Genomic DNA, 14,863 nt, shown 5'->3' with positions numbered 1-14,863 from the left:
AAAACACCAGGTCCAACTCTCCTCAACTGCTTGAAGGTCCCTGTGAATGATTATGAATCTGCACCTTTGCCAGGACACTGGGTGGACCTCCTGGCTCATCACGCTTGGTTCTGAACTGCACGATCTCCGCCCATCCCAAAGCTCCGATTCGCCGATCAAACACACACACACACACGCACACCTTGAATCTGGGTCGGCAGCTTCTGCCAGGTTCCTCCTCCTATTATTCTGAACCAATGCTGTCAATCTCTTTTGTTTTCTTACCAAGATTAATTTCGGCTAAGAATATTGGCAGCCAACCATTGGAGGGTCGCCACTTCTTATTAGAGGCAGTTGCTCGCAAGAATCCTAATCACTGTGGGACCGCCACATGGCAACAGCGGCCTGAAGTATTACTGCTACGGTTTACTTCTTTGTAATTCACCTCACAAGTTTAATATCTTAGCATTTTAATCCACTTGGACTTTTGTTTGCAAACTTTCCCTGAGTGAGACACAGTGACTGTTATCATGGTCGGCACTATCATATCTTCATCTTCTAAAACTATGGCATCTGCTGCTGGTGATAGTACTGCTGCTGCTACTACAACTGCTAGTTCAAGTTCTACTACTAATACCACTACCAGTACTAGTTATTGCTACTGCTTTTAGGATAAGATTTTCTTGTACTACTATTACTGCTGCTGGTGATACTAACACCAAAACCACTAACACTTCAGTAGCAGTACTGATACATGAGTCAGTCACAACTTGGTAGTTCTCCTCCTCCTGCTATTGTTTCCTCTGCTACTTTGCTGTGGTGTTTCTCCACTATATCAGACGAGTCTTCACTTGATGCCACTGCCTGTATGACTTCTGTCTAGCAACATTATAGTATGGTGCACTGCGACCCCACCTCTGATCCTGACCTTAGATAGCGCAACTCCTCGCCTTGTGAAAAGAAGACGTTTCCTATTGTTAAAAAAAATCAGAAGAGAAGCAGGTTTGTCATGGCAGATGATAGCAACAAAGTAAAGAGTGGAAAGTGAAACATTGAACAACCATTTTTTTAAAACCCTGAAAATAAGCCAGAGTCACGGCTTGCACCCTAGACAAGTCTGTGTGTAACTGCAGTGATGGCCAGATGGGCACGGGCCCAGTCATTTGATGTGTGTGTGTGTGTGTGTGTGTGTGATTTCCTCTTCTGAATGCTGATCCTTGCACTGCACAGATGCAGCAGCCTCCTGCTATGGTTATGGTAAAACTACAGACTAGACCATAGAAAAGCCAGTTCTCACTCGGGTGTGCATCACCCGTCCTGCTGCAAAGAAGGTAGAACTCGGTGTTGTGTTTGTGATTGTAGTGAAAGAACTTGTTTGTCTGACTCTTCCTGCGGTCGTCATGGCGACCCACATTCCCCTCCGTGTTGTCCATGGTAATGCTCTGAGTCCTCCCACTCTCCACCTCATTCTTCTGACAGCAGACACAATCAAGCAAGTGTGGCCATCCTCTGCTCTTCTCCTCCTCTGTTCTGACCAGTCGTCGGCTCTGTCCTCTCTTTGTATGTCCCCAGTCTCGCGCCTCTCCCTCCGCACAGTCTGAACCTCTCCTGTGGCCAGTAACAGCTGCTTGGCCGAGCTCAGCTCTCATGTTATTTGCTGTGAAATCTTTAGCAGAAACAGAAGCCAAGTCTAAAGCCTGAGGCGAATTCAAGAGGAAGATCATGCAATAGTTGGAGCCATGTGGGATATTTAACCTTTGCTGCTCCATACAGACCAAGAGACTCAGACCCGGGAGACTGTCAGATGACGCTGGATCATGATTTCATTAGATTTTGTCTCAGGACATCAGTTATTACATGAGGGAATGACCCTGCCTGTCCTCTTTACACTCCAGATGAAATCCAGTCCTGGGCAATAACAACCTTTCATCCCTTGAGTTTCTGACAGTCTATTTTCATACGTTCATGTTTCCGCCTCACGATGTACAGAACAGTATCGGCAACAGGAAACCAGCTCTGGCCCATGACCTCGAGTAACCCCGCGCCCTCTGTTCTGCACGTCACACATTGTGGAATGACTCAGACCCATGTGAAGAGACTTCTGATGACCACAACTGGGTTTAATATGATCCGATGGAGGTACAATGTTCACTGCCTGAGGTCTGAACAATGAAACATTTCAGATCAAAGATGGTTCAGACTCATTGTTGGCATTTTCCGTGGTCTGACTAATAAGTTATGAAGCAGAATAGGAAATATCATCCTGAAGCACGACCTCTTTGGAAAATATTCTTCATTTGGTTTCACTTTTTTGCATAAACAATTCCCCTCATAATGATTCAGTGTTTCTTCCCTTGTCTCTCTTGGCTGTTTCAAGTGTCCTGCCTGTTTCAATGTAGAAGTTAATGATTCATCACCTTCACATTCTTCAGGGGACAAAAGCATGTTGTCATCTCCATCTCCAGGTTTTATCAGATCTCTCTCAACCTTCCAGCAGTCACTTCCCCCTTAAGCTCTCCTCGTCTCACTCTTTTTCTAACTGGTTCAAGTCCACCCCCTGATCCACCCATTTTCCAAACACAACTTCTCAATTACCGGTTCAGTAGGTGGTGATGATCCACGATTGTAAAGGATTGCACTGTCCACCTCTTCCTCCGTTCGGTGATGACAGCATAAGGAATGCTTATGTACACTCTCACACACACAAAACTTGTATTTCTATCCTTGTGGGGACCTCTCATTGCTATAAGCCTCTCACCCTTAACTTAACCACCCAAAACAAATGGCTCACCTCAACTCACCGTTTTCACCCTCAAAATGTTTGCAAAAAGCAAAATGTCCTCATAAGATCAGTGTCTTGTCAAAGATTTGTCCACCAAAGGAGATGAATACACACACTTGTACTGCTATCATCCATTCCATTCCTGACTTTCATGCTTCCCCCAGCCTCTCATCCTAAACCTAACCATCCAAAACAAAGGGACAACCGTAACCAAAACTCTGAACCCAACTTAAACCCAATGACAATGACCCAGTTATTTTGGAGTTTCAATCCTCACATTAAAGCATAACCTCATCCTGACCAGCAATGCAAAAGGTCCTCACAAGTAGGTATGTTTCCAAGAATTGGTCCCCACAAGTACAGCTATGCAAGTACAGATGCACAGTCACTCACCCAAGCATGCGTACGTGCAAGTTAGTTTAACTTAAATTAAATCACTGGGTTAGCGTGTGAGAGGTGACGCATTAGTATCGATTCCAGTTAAGTACACGGCGACTGACTAAAAACAGCCAGCTGGAACACAATGAGAGACCCAGTGAGATCCAAGGACATCAACTCTGGAGCCCTTTAATCTGCTCATCTCAGACTGAAGGTTTGTTTTGGTTTGAAGGAGTCAGCAGTGTTGGTGAGTGTTGACGCTCGAGCACGTGCATTTGTTTCTCATTACTGTATGAAAGAGGGATTGAAGTCTCCAACCAGGCCAGCTCCAAGTCAGCCCACCACTTGTATGATCATCCTGCCAGTCAAATGAGGTGAGCAGCAAGGGAAATCTTTACGTTCTATCACAACATTGTTGATTTAAACAAACATTTTCTTGCTGTTTTAATTTCCCCACGTAGAAACAAACAATCGATTTTCCAAAATCGTGGAATACAAGTGATTCTAATTGAAGCAAAGCACTGTCAGATGTTGCTCCCCCTCTGGTCCGAGGTGAGTCACCCTGCGCGTCCACCCACCCCTGAGAGCAGATACAGACACTGTGGGAAGCATCAGTGTCTCGCTCACAGATGAGTCTGCTCCATCTCCAAACTCAGCTGAAGTCCAGGCATTGTCTCAGTCCGTGATCCGGACCTGCTCGTAATGAGAGCGTGACCAAAGGCATCATGCGGTTTGGGCCTTACTGCTCTTAATTTGGACTCAAGAGGCTCATGATGTGACAGAGGAGTCTCCCTGTGAGCTGCTCACCGGTGACTCATGTCATCCAGATTGTGTTAGGTTTGTTTATCAGGTTCCCCTGAGGTTATGACTGTCCCCCACATCGCTGTTTCAATCGGTCCCTTCTGAAGCACCGTTGACCAATATACACTGGAAAGCAGAACCGAGACCATGGAGTCTTCACCAGTCATAATGAAGACGTGTGAATGTGGTTTTCAGGAAACTTTAAGTGTTGTTCTCAGACAAATGCTTCAGAGGTTGCTGTTGAGTCCACTCTTTCATTTCAAAGTCCTTTTCTTTCTTGTTTAGTTTCTGCTTAAGACGGAGCTTTCTCCATCATCCCTTGGCTTAGTTCTCCCTTTCATTCTCCTCCCTTGGCTTAAACCCCATCCCTTTTTCACCACTTCAACAAAAGCTCCACTAATGATTGCAGCAAATTGTGGCTGTCACTCCAACCCCAGCATTTCTAAAATGGCTTCATCTGTAATGCTATTTAAAACAGCTGCTGCCATTTCATCGCTCCTTAATGATTTCATCCCGTGGTTGTTCCAGTTTGACTTGAGAAGCTTTGGCGGGTAAGAGTTGTGTCAGGGAGGGTCCAGATGTTTGCGTCATGAATCAGTATTGGGTATTGATCAAATACAGAAATGCAAACCCTCATGTCCTTGGAAATATTTGAGCCTCTTATGATGAGGGAGGAAAGAATCTAAATGTATCTGGCTGTGCTGTTTCAGCTCAAGTTTGTCTGAGGCCTGTCTGTTGTGATGCGCCAGGTGTTGTGTGGCTCATGTCTTCCTGTTGAAGTGACTTTTCACTGCTAACTTCTCTCTGATCAAACATCTGCTTGTGACCTTCAATGCTCCCTGAACTGGTTTATTCCAGTTCAAAGCAGAAGAGATGACTGTCAGCACTGTGAATCTGAGGCCATGGTTCTCATCAGAGCAGAGCAGCTTCAAGGTGGGAGAAAGTGTTTGCCTTGACTGAATCATTTGACCAACTTCAATGTCAAAATTGGCAGACTGAGTTGTCTGTCAACACTTGGATGGAGATTTTTCTCCACATGTTGAATATGTTCTCACATTTCAGCGGGTTTTATGGCATTGGAAGTTTTTACCAGCAGACATCAGACATACCAAGACCAGATAAAGAGTTGACATCAGCTTGGGAACTTGGAATTCTTCAGTCAGAACTGGCTGAGTGGGAAAACGAAAGAATGCTTGGGATTCCTCAACGATGCTGCGCGCCTTGTGAACTGGCAACAAACACGCAGTTGAAAAAAGAAAGACTTATCAAAGTTCTTAACAAGCAAGAAGGTTGCTGGTTCGTTTTTCCACCCTTTCAATGTGGAGTTAAGTGAGTTTGAACATTCAATTTTTTAACTTCCAAAAAATGTTTTCTCTCACTCCTTCCTCAGGGCAATGATGTATAGGTCAGGAGGTCAGCAGACAGCAGCGAAAACACCTTCCATGTATGTTGTGTACCAGTTAACTCACAGTACAGTTTAAGTTTAGCTATTCATTCAAAGATGAATATTTTCTCAAGAGTCTATTCACATTAAGACCCACTCAGCGAGAGCCAAGCTCAGATCGATGGCACAGCTGAAAAGCAGAGCACAGAAAAAGCAGAGGTGACAGACATGATCCCGGTGGAGGGCTTTCACACCATGGCGCAGTCTGTAAATGATCCAGCAGCACAACTTGACTGTTTCCAGCATAATAATCTGTGACTCACTCCACTCCGGCCCACTGTATAATGAGGCTGCATTCACTGACCAGTGCAGGAAGCGTGGTGTTTATGGGTTAATGAGACCTTCCGTGTGGGCAGAAGCCTCTACACAGCAGGAGGGAGACCTCAGCGTCATTTGGACAAAAGGGGTTTTCCACACCGATGCGAGAGTGGGAATGATGTTATCTTGCCGGCACACATTTTCATTTTCATCACCCGATGATTTAATCTTTCCCTGACCTGTTGTTCCGTGAATTGTATGCCTCCATGATTTTTTCATTTCACTTGCTATCTATTCAGGTTCATGACATCTTTATTGAATAATAAATCCTGCCATGTTGACATAAACCTGGAAGATGAGGTGCAGGTGGAGAATATTGATGTGCTTTGATACGGAAATGGGACAGAACCTGATCTTTTTGGCACAGTTCCCATCAACAAGTGATGTTTTGATGTGACTCGCTGATCCTGGACTCATTATTGAGTCATCATGGACCGGGTGAGGGAGGACACATCCGCTCCTGCTCACTAATGTTTGGGATTTTAACATCAACTTTATGCTGAATACTCCTTCATTTTGACAAAAGGAGGGGAGTTGAGCCAAACAACACAGAGTCCATTTCACTGTTTTCCCTACCCACATGCATGAACCTCGTGTAGGTCATGTAGAAATAAACTAAATCTGGGAGAAGCCTGCTCCAACTTGGAGGACGTCACCTTCAGAACTAAGACTAAGACTGGTTGGAGTCGAGTCCACCTCAGAAGGAAACAATTGCTCTCACCTTGAATCTCTGTCTCTCTTACAGTGCAGTACACCTCGCCACCGTCTCACTGTTATTCCATACTTCTCTGGTGCTCGTGACTGAACACCATTCTTCCTCTCGAGGAACTGCAGAAACAGATCTCAGTGGCTGCAGCTGCTCCGCTCGCTCTATTGATCAGCTGCCATTGCTCACCACGTGATGTTGGCGTGCAGCATGCTCATTGTAATGACAAGTGTTTATCCACTCCCAACAGCAAACTGGTCAGATTCATTTGTTCCATGAGCGTTTGGGTAGTTTGGTCTCACACTGTGGAGAAACATTCAACGACAGCTGAGATTAGCTCCAGCGCAGCCACATGTTGAGACCAATGGAAAAACGTTTTGTTGAAGCTGGGCATCACCATGCCTCTCATGCGCATGTGAAGGTCAATGACCCTTGTTTTTCAGCCGTTTGGCCTTCATATCCACATTACCCAACTTCCTCCAGATGTTCACATCCATCTCGACTCATTAGTGGCCGCAGTAACGAAGAGTCATTTCACAGTGTGTTCCAGCTCGAGCAGAGGATGGTTGTCATCCATACCACCATCCTCTGCTCACAGCTGGGTTGCATTTAGTCCACTAGAGTCTCCTGAGTCTGTCCCCAGATTGACACACTGTTGCCTGAAAACAAGCAGGACAGGACCTGTGGCCTTGTGACCCCAGACAGGGAACAAATGTAGGATGAGCACAAGCAATGAACAAGTGATGAAAGGTGTCTGTGAGTGCACTTCTCCTCTGCTCAAGATGCATTCAGCGGAAACACATCTTTACCTCACCTGGAATCCTGTTAAATATTCCCTCCTTTCCTCTGTGATTCTGGAAAATGAATGACAATGATGCGACATCCATGTCTGACGGTCAACCCACGTATACCTCAGGAGCTGTGTTTTGACTTCCAAAAAGAAAATGTAACAATCTTCTGGTTCAATTGCAAGATAAGAGACAAGAGACGCAGGACAATGAGGGCACTCTGGTTTCCTCCCACTGTCCAATAACACACAATGGGTAGCTGACAATTCCACATTTAACTGTAGAGGCCCCAGAGCCGAACCCAATGACCATAACAAAAACAAAAAAAGATAATGATGTGAAGTTTTAGCTTGAAAAAGTAATTTGCCGTCCCAAACCCAGGACTCCACCACCAGCTCTGGCCTACTCCAGACTCACTGGCCTTTATTAGGGTCTCACGATCCCTCCAAAGCTCACGGCCATGTTGCCATGGTGCTGTCTTCTTGATTTTATTTGTTCCCACTAACATGGTATTCATCTGTTCCCGGCATGAATCCTCATACACGCCAATGGAGCCAATCTGAAAGGCAAAAAAAATACTAAAATACATACAAAATATCATCTCAACTGACATGTGCAAACATCCTACAAATTGTGTTGCTCAGGTTCTCTTCATCTGGGGAATGGAACTCTGTCTTTTCCAGACTCAACTGAAAATAGAAAAAAAAGATGCATTATAGCAGGGAAACTACTTTGGTGGTTGAATAACAAACTTGTGTTCTCATTGTTTCCACTCGCTCTTGCGTCATCACGTACGATTTATCGTTCTGTTATTGCTCCGTGGAGACACTTGAGTTTTTTGGCAGTGAACAGAGAACATGTGACTTGGACGAGCAACATTGAGCAGCACTGATATGGCTTGGTTTGATGTATCTGCAAGTGTATGAAGGAGTGAACATAATAAAGAGCAACATTTCTCTTGTCAAACCAGGCGTTTGAATGAATCAGATCAGCTCACATGTGCCCTCCATAGATGGAACTGTTATCCTGTGTAGAATGAATAACCGCTGGGTGAGAGGCTCCCAGGTCATAGCACACACCACTTCATACAACAGAACTGAGCGCTAGAGTTTTGATCTCTGGGTTGCTAGTGTTGATGGAGCTTTTAGCCTAACGACTGAACTGTAAAAATGTTGGGGTTGTTGAATGTTGCAAAAGAAAAGCTACTAACTCTGGACAGAGAAGCAGAGGAAACTTGTGAGCAGAGCAACAAAGCCTTGATGGGAAATGGAGAGAGGCTTTTGGAAAAACTGAAACACAGAGTCAAGCGAGACACCTGTGGCCTTCAGATAATAGCGGCTGATATTCCCATGTCTGCGTGCAATGATCTAACTTTCTTTATGATGCAGATGAAGTTCAGGAAGAGGAGGAGGATGGGAGGAGGCCACAACCAAGAGCAGATTTGTATTTCCTAAGAAATGACTTTGAATATTCCGATTGTCTCCGTGGAAGTGTTATATTGGAGCCTATCTGAAGGAATCTGTCCGTGTGTGTCTGAGCTGTTGCTCAGTGAGACGTTCCACTGGGAGCAGGCGTGACGGTTATTGGACTTTGGCTCCGACACATACTGCTTTTATCACAGGAAACAGTTTTCAGTCTCACATGTGCTGACAATAATCCATGACAGATACTTCATAAAAAATGTGTGATGTTGTTTTTGGATCCTCATCTTTATTTGGGTTCAACATGGGATCAGAAACAGTCCCTCCAGACCTGAACTGGTTCCGCTAAGATCCCTCACTTCTGGCAGCACAAAAGACGTTTACATGTACAGGTATCCGTGGTTTTGTGCAACACACTCATCGTGCTTTGGGGGACACCACACCCTGCCATCCTTCTTTGATTCTCCTCGTGAATCACCGGCTCAACATGTCTGCGTTCCTTCAGGTCTGTGTCTGCAAAGGAATTTACACAGCAACTGTCAGAAAGCCAACAAAACAAAAACGAGTCACTCACGTTCTCTTTCACTCTGAAGCCTCTGGGCCCAAAATGAAAGAGCAACACACCTTGTGTTTTTGCTCTGTTCCACATTATGCTCACAGATGTTTAACTGAAAACAGTTGTGTGGCTACACTTCTATCGTGTAGATGGTCCAGCTCAGCACACCGTCCCTCACAGTTCCTGCAGTGGTGCTCAGCAACAGGCCTGGACTCCAGCCCAGCTCAGCATTCCACTGATAATTGATCTGATTTAATCTCCTCCGATCGGAGTTTCCATCTTTCAGCACGTAATCTGCAAATGGTTTCACAAGAACGCAAACTTCTGAGGGGGGGATATGGCATTTGTCTTCAGGGTGGGATTCGATAAAAAAACATGACTCTACCAAATTAGAGGTTTTGTTCATAATGAATCTGAATGAATCACATTTCAATACGTGACACAGAGTTCAACATAACATTTCTGCTGTGTTGGATGGAGAACCACGGAACTAAATAAATCCAGATCATAACTTTGTACAAAAGGCAGCTCGCAGCGCGTCTGTGCTTTGTTCAAGACAGAGGAGATCTTTTACATCACAATGTTTCTCTTCACTTTGAACGTCACCGTGACTTTTGAATTGCTGTTCTCCCACCAACACCACCCCCACCTCCCCCCGTCCCTTCTTTCTCGCACATTGACTCAGGGTCCCTCCGAGAGGCCCAGCTGGCTTTTCATTATATTTCTGTCCCGCTCACATGCTCCGCTCATTACTTACAGTATATGGGTCAAATGTTGAAGTGGTACAGTACATACACTTGCAAAGAATGCTATATATATATAGACCAGGCCAAAAATTTGGACACAAATAGTTTACATTGTAGATTGTCACTGAAGGCATCAAAACTATGAATGAACACATGTGGAATTATGTATTAAACAAAGAAGTGTATCATGACTCAAAACATGTTTCATACTTTAGATTCTTCAACACAGCCACCCTTTGCTTTGATGACTGCTTTGCTCTTGGCATTCTGGCGATGAGCTTCATGATGTAGTCACCAGATCAGGTTTCCCTACATGTGACTACATCATGGCAGGCTGGCAGTGCCAGCTAGCTGGATTCTGATTGGATAAAAAACTCTAACCTGAACATGAAGAGAACATGAAGAACAGTGCGACGAAGTTAGGGGGACATTTATTTTTTTAAATCCTAATTGTGACCATGATTTCGGGAGAGCAGAGAAGGGCTAGAGCTTGGTGGTTGTCACACCTCTGTATTAGACCAATACGAATGCGAAGGATTAGAAATGACAATGCGCTTTTTAAAAACCACACTTAAATAGATAAACAGGACGGACTGAGTCAGGTCATGAACTGTGATCCAGACGCATAGATGGAGTCCCTCCAGATGTTGGTTTCTCCACAGTTGGAGGTTCTTCTCTTGCACTGCCGGCAGCGTTTGTGTTGGACCAGTTTCTCCACCAGTGACTGAGTGGCAGACCTGAGAGCATGAAAAGGATCAGCTGATATACACACAGTGATACGAACAACCACTCAGCTGGCCACAGCTGGCCACTGAATGTTATGTGCATGTTCATACTAGGGAAACACTCCACACACCTGAGAAAGTCCTTCTCTTCTTCCTCACGTTGGTGTTTCATCTGGGCACTTTGTCTCCACTCGCTCTCCAGAGACTTTCTGGTCGCCTTCCTCCTCTCCACGTTGATACGGTGATCCAGAATAAACCTAGAACGACACATGGATGCAGTACTCTGCGCCACACTTGATCAGCCCCACAGCTTCTCCACTCACTCCTTTTGGTTTTGCTGGAGCATCTGCTTCTGCCTCTCCAGCTCTGCTCGGTGGCTCTGTACTTCTTCCCGTTTCCTCTGGGTGGCAGCACTTGAGTTCGTCCAGAACAGCTGACAGCAGAAAAAAAACAGTGATAAATAACTTTTAACAGGAAAATTAAATGAGTTCATGATGACTGAATTCCTCTGGTCAATTGAATTGTGACTGCATATACAATAGTGTTACGTTATCCCCCAAATAATAATGAAATAATAGTGTATGAGGCTCCGGATTTACAGAGAAACTAGGCTTGAATTTGACATGAAATGCATCTCTTTAACACGTTCAGCTGGATATGATGAGATTTCCTGTCCAGATCCAGCACCCCAGATGTAATGCATCACCCCACCAGGCTTCATCTCAGTATGGAGCAGCCGCTGCTTTACTTTGAGGCTCCCAGAGAGGGTGGAGCTCCAGAACCCACAAGACATGGTCTTGTTCTGGTGAACCTGCACAGGGCGTGGTTGTTGGTTTGAACACCTTCTGGAGGTTGAAGAAGGACAAGCTGAGGTTGTACAGTATAGCTGGCCTTCACTCATTATCAGAGTAAGATAATGACGAACTCAGGATTGGTCTCTCCCTCTCCCCAGCCCTTCTTCAGGTGCTTCTTCTGTTCCTAAACTCAATGACTTCACAAAAGAAAACTGGTGGTGAATGTTTAGAAGAAGACCTGCTGAGCCGCTTCACGTCTCTCTGCGTTGACCACAGGAGTTTCACATCGCCTGCTTCTGAGGGCTTCAGGTTGGACCTCAACATGGGTGGTGCATTTCCTGTCCTTCACCTGTCAAGAGAGAGGAAGATGGTAACCTGAATGGTCCCTCCTGCACATTTGAGGTGACAGAAGTCTTATTTCATAACAGTGCATGATAGATAAAATACGTTTAACTTGTTTGCACTCAGCAGAACATCTCTCTCCTCCTCTGTCGCTTTGTTAGTCATGACTATCTTCACTGTTGAAGTGAATACCTGACCTGACTGTCCAGAGCCGCTTTGTAGCTTCGCCTTTTCTCCATCTTCTCCTGTAGCTGCCGACTCTTCAGTTCCAGGTTCCTGAATTTGTGCGGATGGATGATCATTTAACTGAGTCCCAAAGGCCAGGAGTTGCAACAGTCTCACCGCTGTGCTTGCTGGATCTGGTTTTGATGCTCGGTGAGTCGACTCTCTCGCAGCTCTAGAGCCTCTTGTTGACGTCGGCTCTCCACCTGATGCTGCAGCGCACTCATGTATTGCTGCTGCTTCACCTTTCGTGGCGGTGTGAGTGGTCGAGTCAGAAAGAGGAACGACGCCTGAACAGAAGCATACGGTCAAATGTTATGACTCGGAGATGAAAGAAAATGATGGCTGTTCAGATCTCACCCCGTCCAAACTGCTGCAGGTTTGATCCTTCTCCGACATTTGAAGATTGAGCACAGCGTCTTTCTGAGCTTGCAAACGTCTCTCTTTAAGTTTGGCCTGATGGATGGAAACATAAAGTCAAGTCCACCACATGCTTTTTTCGTCACCAGAAATGGCTCACAGATGCACCTGTTCCTTCTCCAGGTGAAGTCTTGCCTCCTGCTGAGCTCTCAGCAGCAACACTTTCTCCTGATGTTTCTCCTCCTCCAGCTTCTGCTCTCTCTCATAAACTGGAATATTTCTTTTGGATCTTTGCAGACACACGCCACACAGCTCCTGTAGATACAAGACGTGAGGACATAAGTTCTGACCAACTTTAGCAGATCAAACTATTATATAGACTGAATGAAAGGCCAAAGTCTGCAAACATGGTATTCACTAAACTATCTTAATATCAAGGGTCTGGAGCGATATGGAGGATCAATGACTGTCCTCCACCTGATCTCAGGTTCAGCAAACGAAAAACAACCACCCAAAAGTTGGAAAAGTAACCAAATTATTTGCTCATTAAATAATCTAAATTCACTTATATTAATCTTGTATTAATCTCGAACAAACATATCAATCCATCAATATACTTTAGTGACTGACCAGTTCCGCACACGTGGTTCTGGTGAATGACTTTGTTTTAGAGCCCTCTTGTGGTGAACTCTGTGGGATCTGCGGAGACCTGAATGAGAGGTTGAAGACAAACCTTCACATGAAACGAAGTCGTGCAAACCCAGGAAATATAATCAATTCAGTCATTGGGAAATTGTTTCATACTGCACCATAAATTGCAATTGCACTGAAAAAATGAAGATCTCTAGACACCATTCGATGATATCTGTAGAGTCATGAATGGCTGAAAATAACCTCCTGAGGATCTATCTCCGCCTGGAGGAGCTCATCCGACATGGAAACACAGATTCGAGGTGAGCATCCCCGGCGCTTTGTTGGCGCACACAGGCGCTGACAGAAGATGAATCAGTCTCAGATGTGGTTTTAAATAATTGACGGAGCGCAACGCTGCCTCTGGGGCAGTAACAATATAGGACCACCGCTGAGCTCCAGCCTCTCTGGTCACCTCCGGTAACAGCTGCTCAGTGGACTGCAAAGTGACCCATATTGGCAGGTGTGTGTATGATACCTGTCTGAGGCCTCAGGTGTGGGGGCTGGGCTGAGCTCTCCCTCTACGCGGGTTTGCTGCGTCAGCGCATTTGATTTAGTGCTCCGTTTTCTGGGGAATCCTGTGGAAAAAAAGGAAGTGAAAGTTCGGAAATAGAGTCGAAAAACTGAAGGTTGTACCTGAGGTGGTCTTCTTGCTATCAGGTGATAACTTATCGCTGTCATGCAGAGGAGACCTGAGAGCAGGAAGGATGAGCTGATCTGCCGTCTTTGGTCTTTGGGGACCAGAAGTTCTGGCCTCTGGTCTCTGAGATGAAGACTTCTAAGCAATAATGCTCCCATTCATGCCATTACCAAGGGATGAATTCACCTGCTGTCGTCCGTCCAGACGAAGGCTTGTGTTGAACTCCATTTGCACCTGGTGAAGAATTGACTTTACTGACAGAGGATTCATGGATAAAATAGTTCCTGGGACATATGAGTACGTACCTTGTTCTGCCTGCAGGACAAGACTCCGAGCCCCGGGAAGGTGAGGGAAACGCTTTCTCCACACAGCAAGGACCTGACCAGAAGCAGAAGGGTCTCCTTCACGCACTTCTCAACAACATCTCGACTGAACCGAGTCTCTCGTGACACAGCAGAGAAGTTGACTTGCACAACTGGTATTTGTGTTGCTGTGAAGACAAACTATCAGGTTACTCCCCTGTTGTTGTTTTTCACTCAATTTCATTGACATCTTTGTGTAACATGTTGCTTTTCAAATGTTGTGTCACCATGGCGTGTGTTCGCTGGACTCACCAACAGCCAGTGGACGATCTTTCCTTAATCCAAGAGACTTTATCAAGGCTCCTGACAGGAGGAAGATGGGCTTCTGAAGCCCAGTGTGCAGCCTCTGCTGAGAGAAGGTAAAAGTCCCTAGTCCTGCCAGATGCACTCCCTGTGGAAGTACAAGCACTCACAGTGTCTGGCTGCTATGGACTTGTAGGACTGACATTAAAGTGCAAACCAACCTTCTGGGATGTCATCTGTCGCTCAATATAAGAAGACACATGAGCCCAAATACAGACGCGCTCTGAAAGCAAACCATCACTCATCATAACTCGGCACAAAACCAATCGCTCATAAGAACCACGCATATTTGGTCAAACCCTTTGTGGGAAGGCGAGCGATGGTAGGAAACGTCTTCTCATCCAAAGTGGAGACCTGCCGCAGAATGTCAGTCATCGCGGAGGACAGCAAGTGGAAGAGACGACGGCTCGTTTACAGGGAAGATGCCAGGGGGGATAGCGACACGCAGTGGTCACTTACTGTACTGCAGAGCACATGACCCGGAAAATACAGGGTGTCTCTCGAGT

General features: G+C 45.5%; 1 protein-coding gene across 1 annotated transcript; it reads right to left on the bottom strand.

Annotated features, from left to right (window-relative positions):
* Positions 1 to 8,931: 8,931 nt before the first annotated feature.
* On the bottom strand, positions 8,932 to 14,740 carry LOC128759170 (coiled-coil domain-containing protein 81-like). Its single transcript, XM_053865929.1, has 15 exons — positions 14,657 to 14,740; positions 14,519 to 14,580; positions 14,307 to 14,445; positions 13,998 to 14,070; positions 13,879 to 13,926; positions 12,993 to 13,071; positions 12,531 to 12,677; positions 12,363 to 12,458; positions 12,123 to 12,292; positions 11,978 to 12,056; positions 11,677 to 11,787; positions 10,968 to 11,077; positions 10,776 to 10,901; positions 10,514 to 10,656; positions 8,932 to 9,130 (listed from the first exon to the last, which is right to left on the bottom strand). The coding sequence occupies exons 1-14, from the start codon at positions 14,730 to 14,732 to the stop codon at positions 10,518 to 10,520; spliced, it is 1,455 nt and encodes a 484-aa protein (XP_053721904.1). The 5' UTR covers positions 14,733 to 14,740; the 3' UTR covers positions 8,932 to 9,130; positions 10,514 to 10,517.
* Between the last annotated feature and the right edge of the window lie 123 nt (positions 14,741 to 14,863).

This window comes from Synchiropus splendidus, chromosome 5 (genome assembly GCF_027744825.2).
Source record: "Synchiropus splendidus isolate RoL2022-P1 chromosome 5, RoL_Sspl_1.0, whole genome shotgun sequence".
NCBI lineage: Eukaryota > Metazoa > Chordata > Actinopteri > Syngnathiformes > Callionymidae > Synchiropus > Synchiropus splendidus.
The sequence above is the reverse complement of the archived record's forward strand: the minus strand, read 5'-3'. Positions and strand labels throughout refer to the sequence as shown.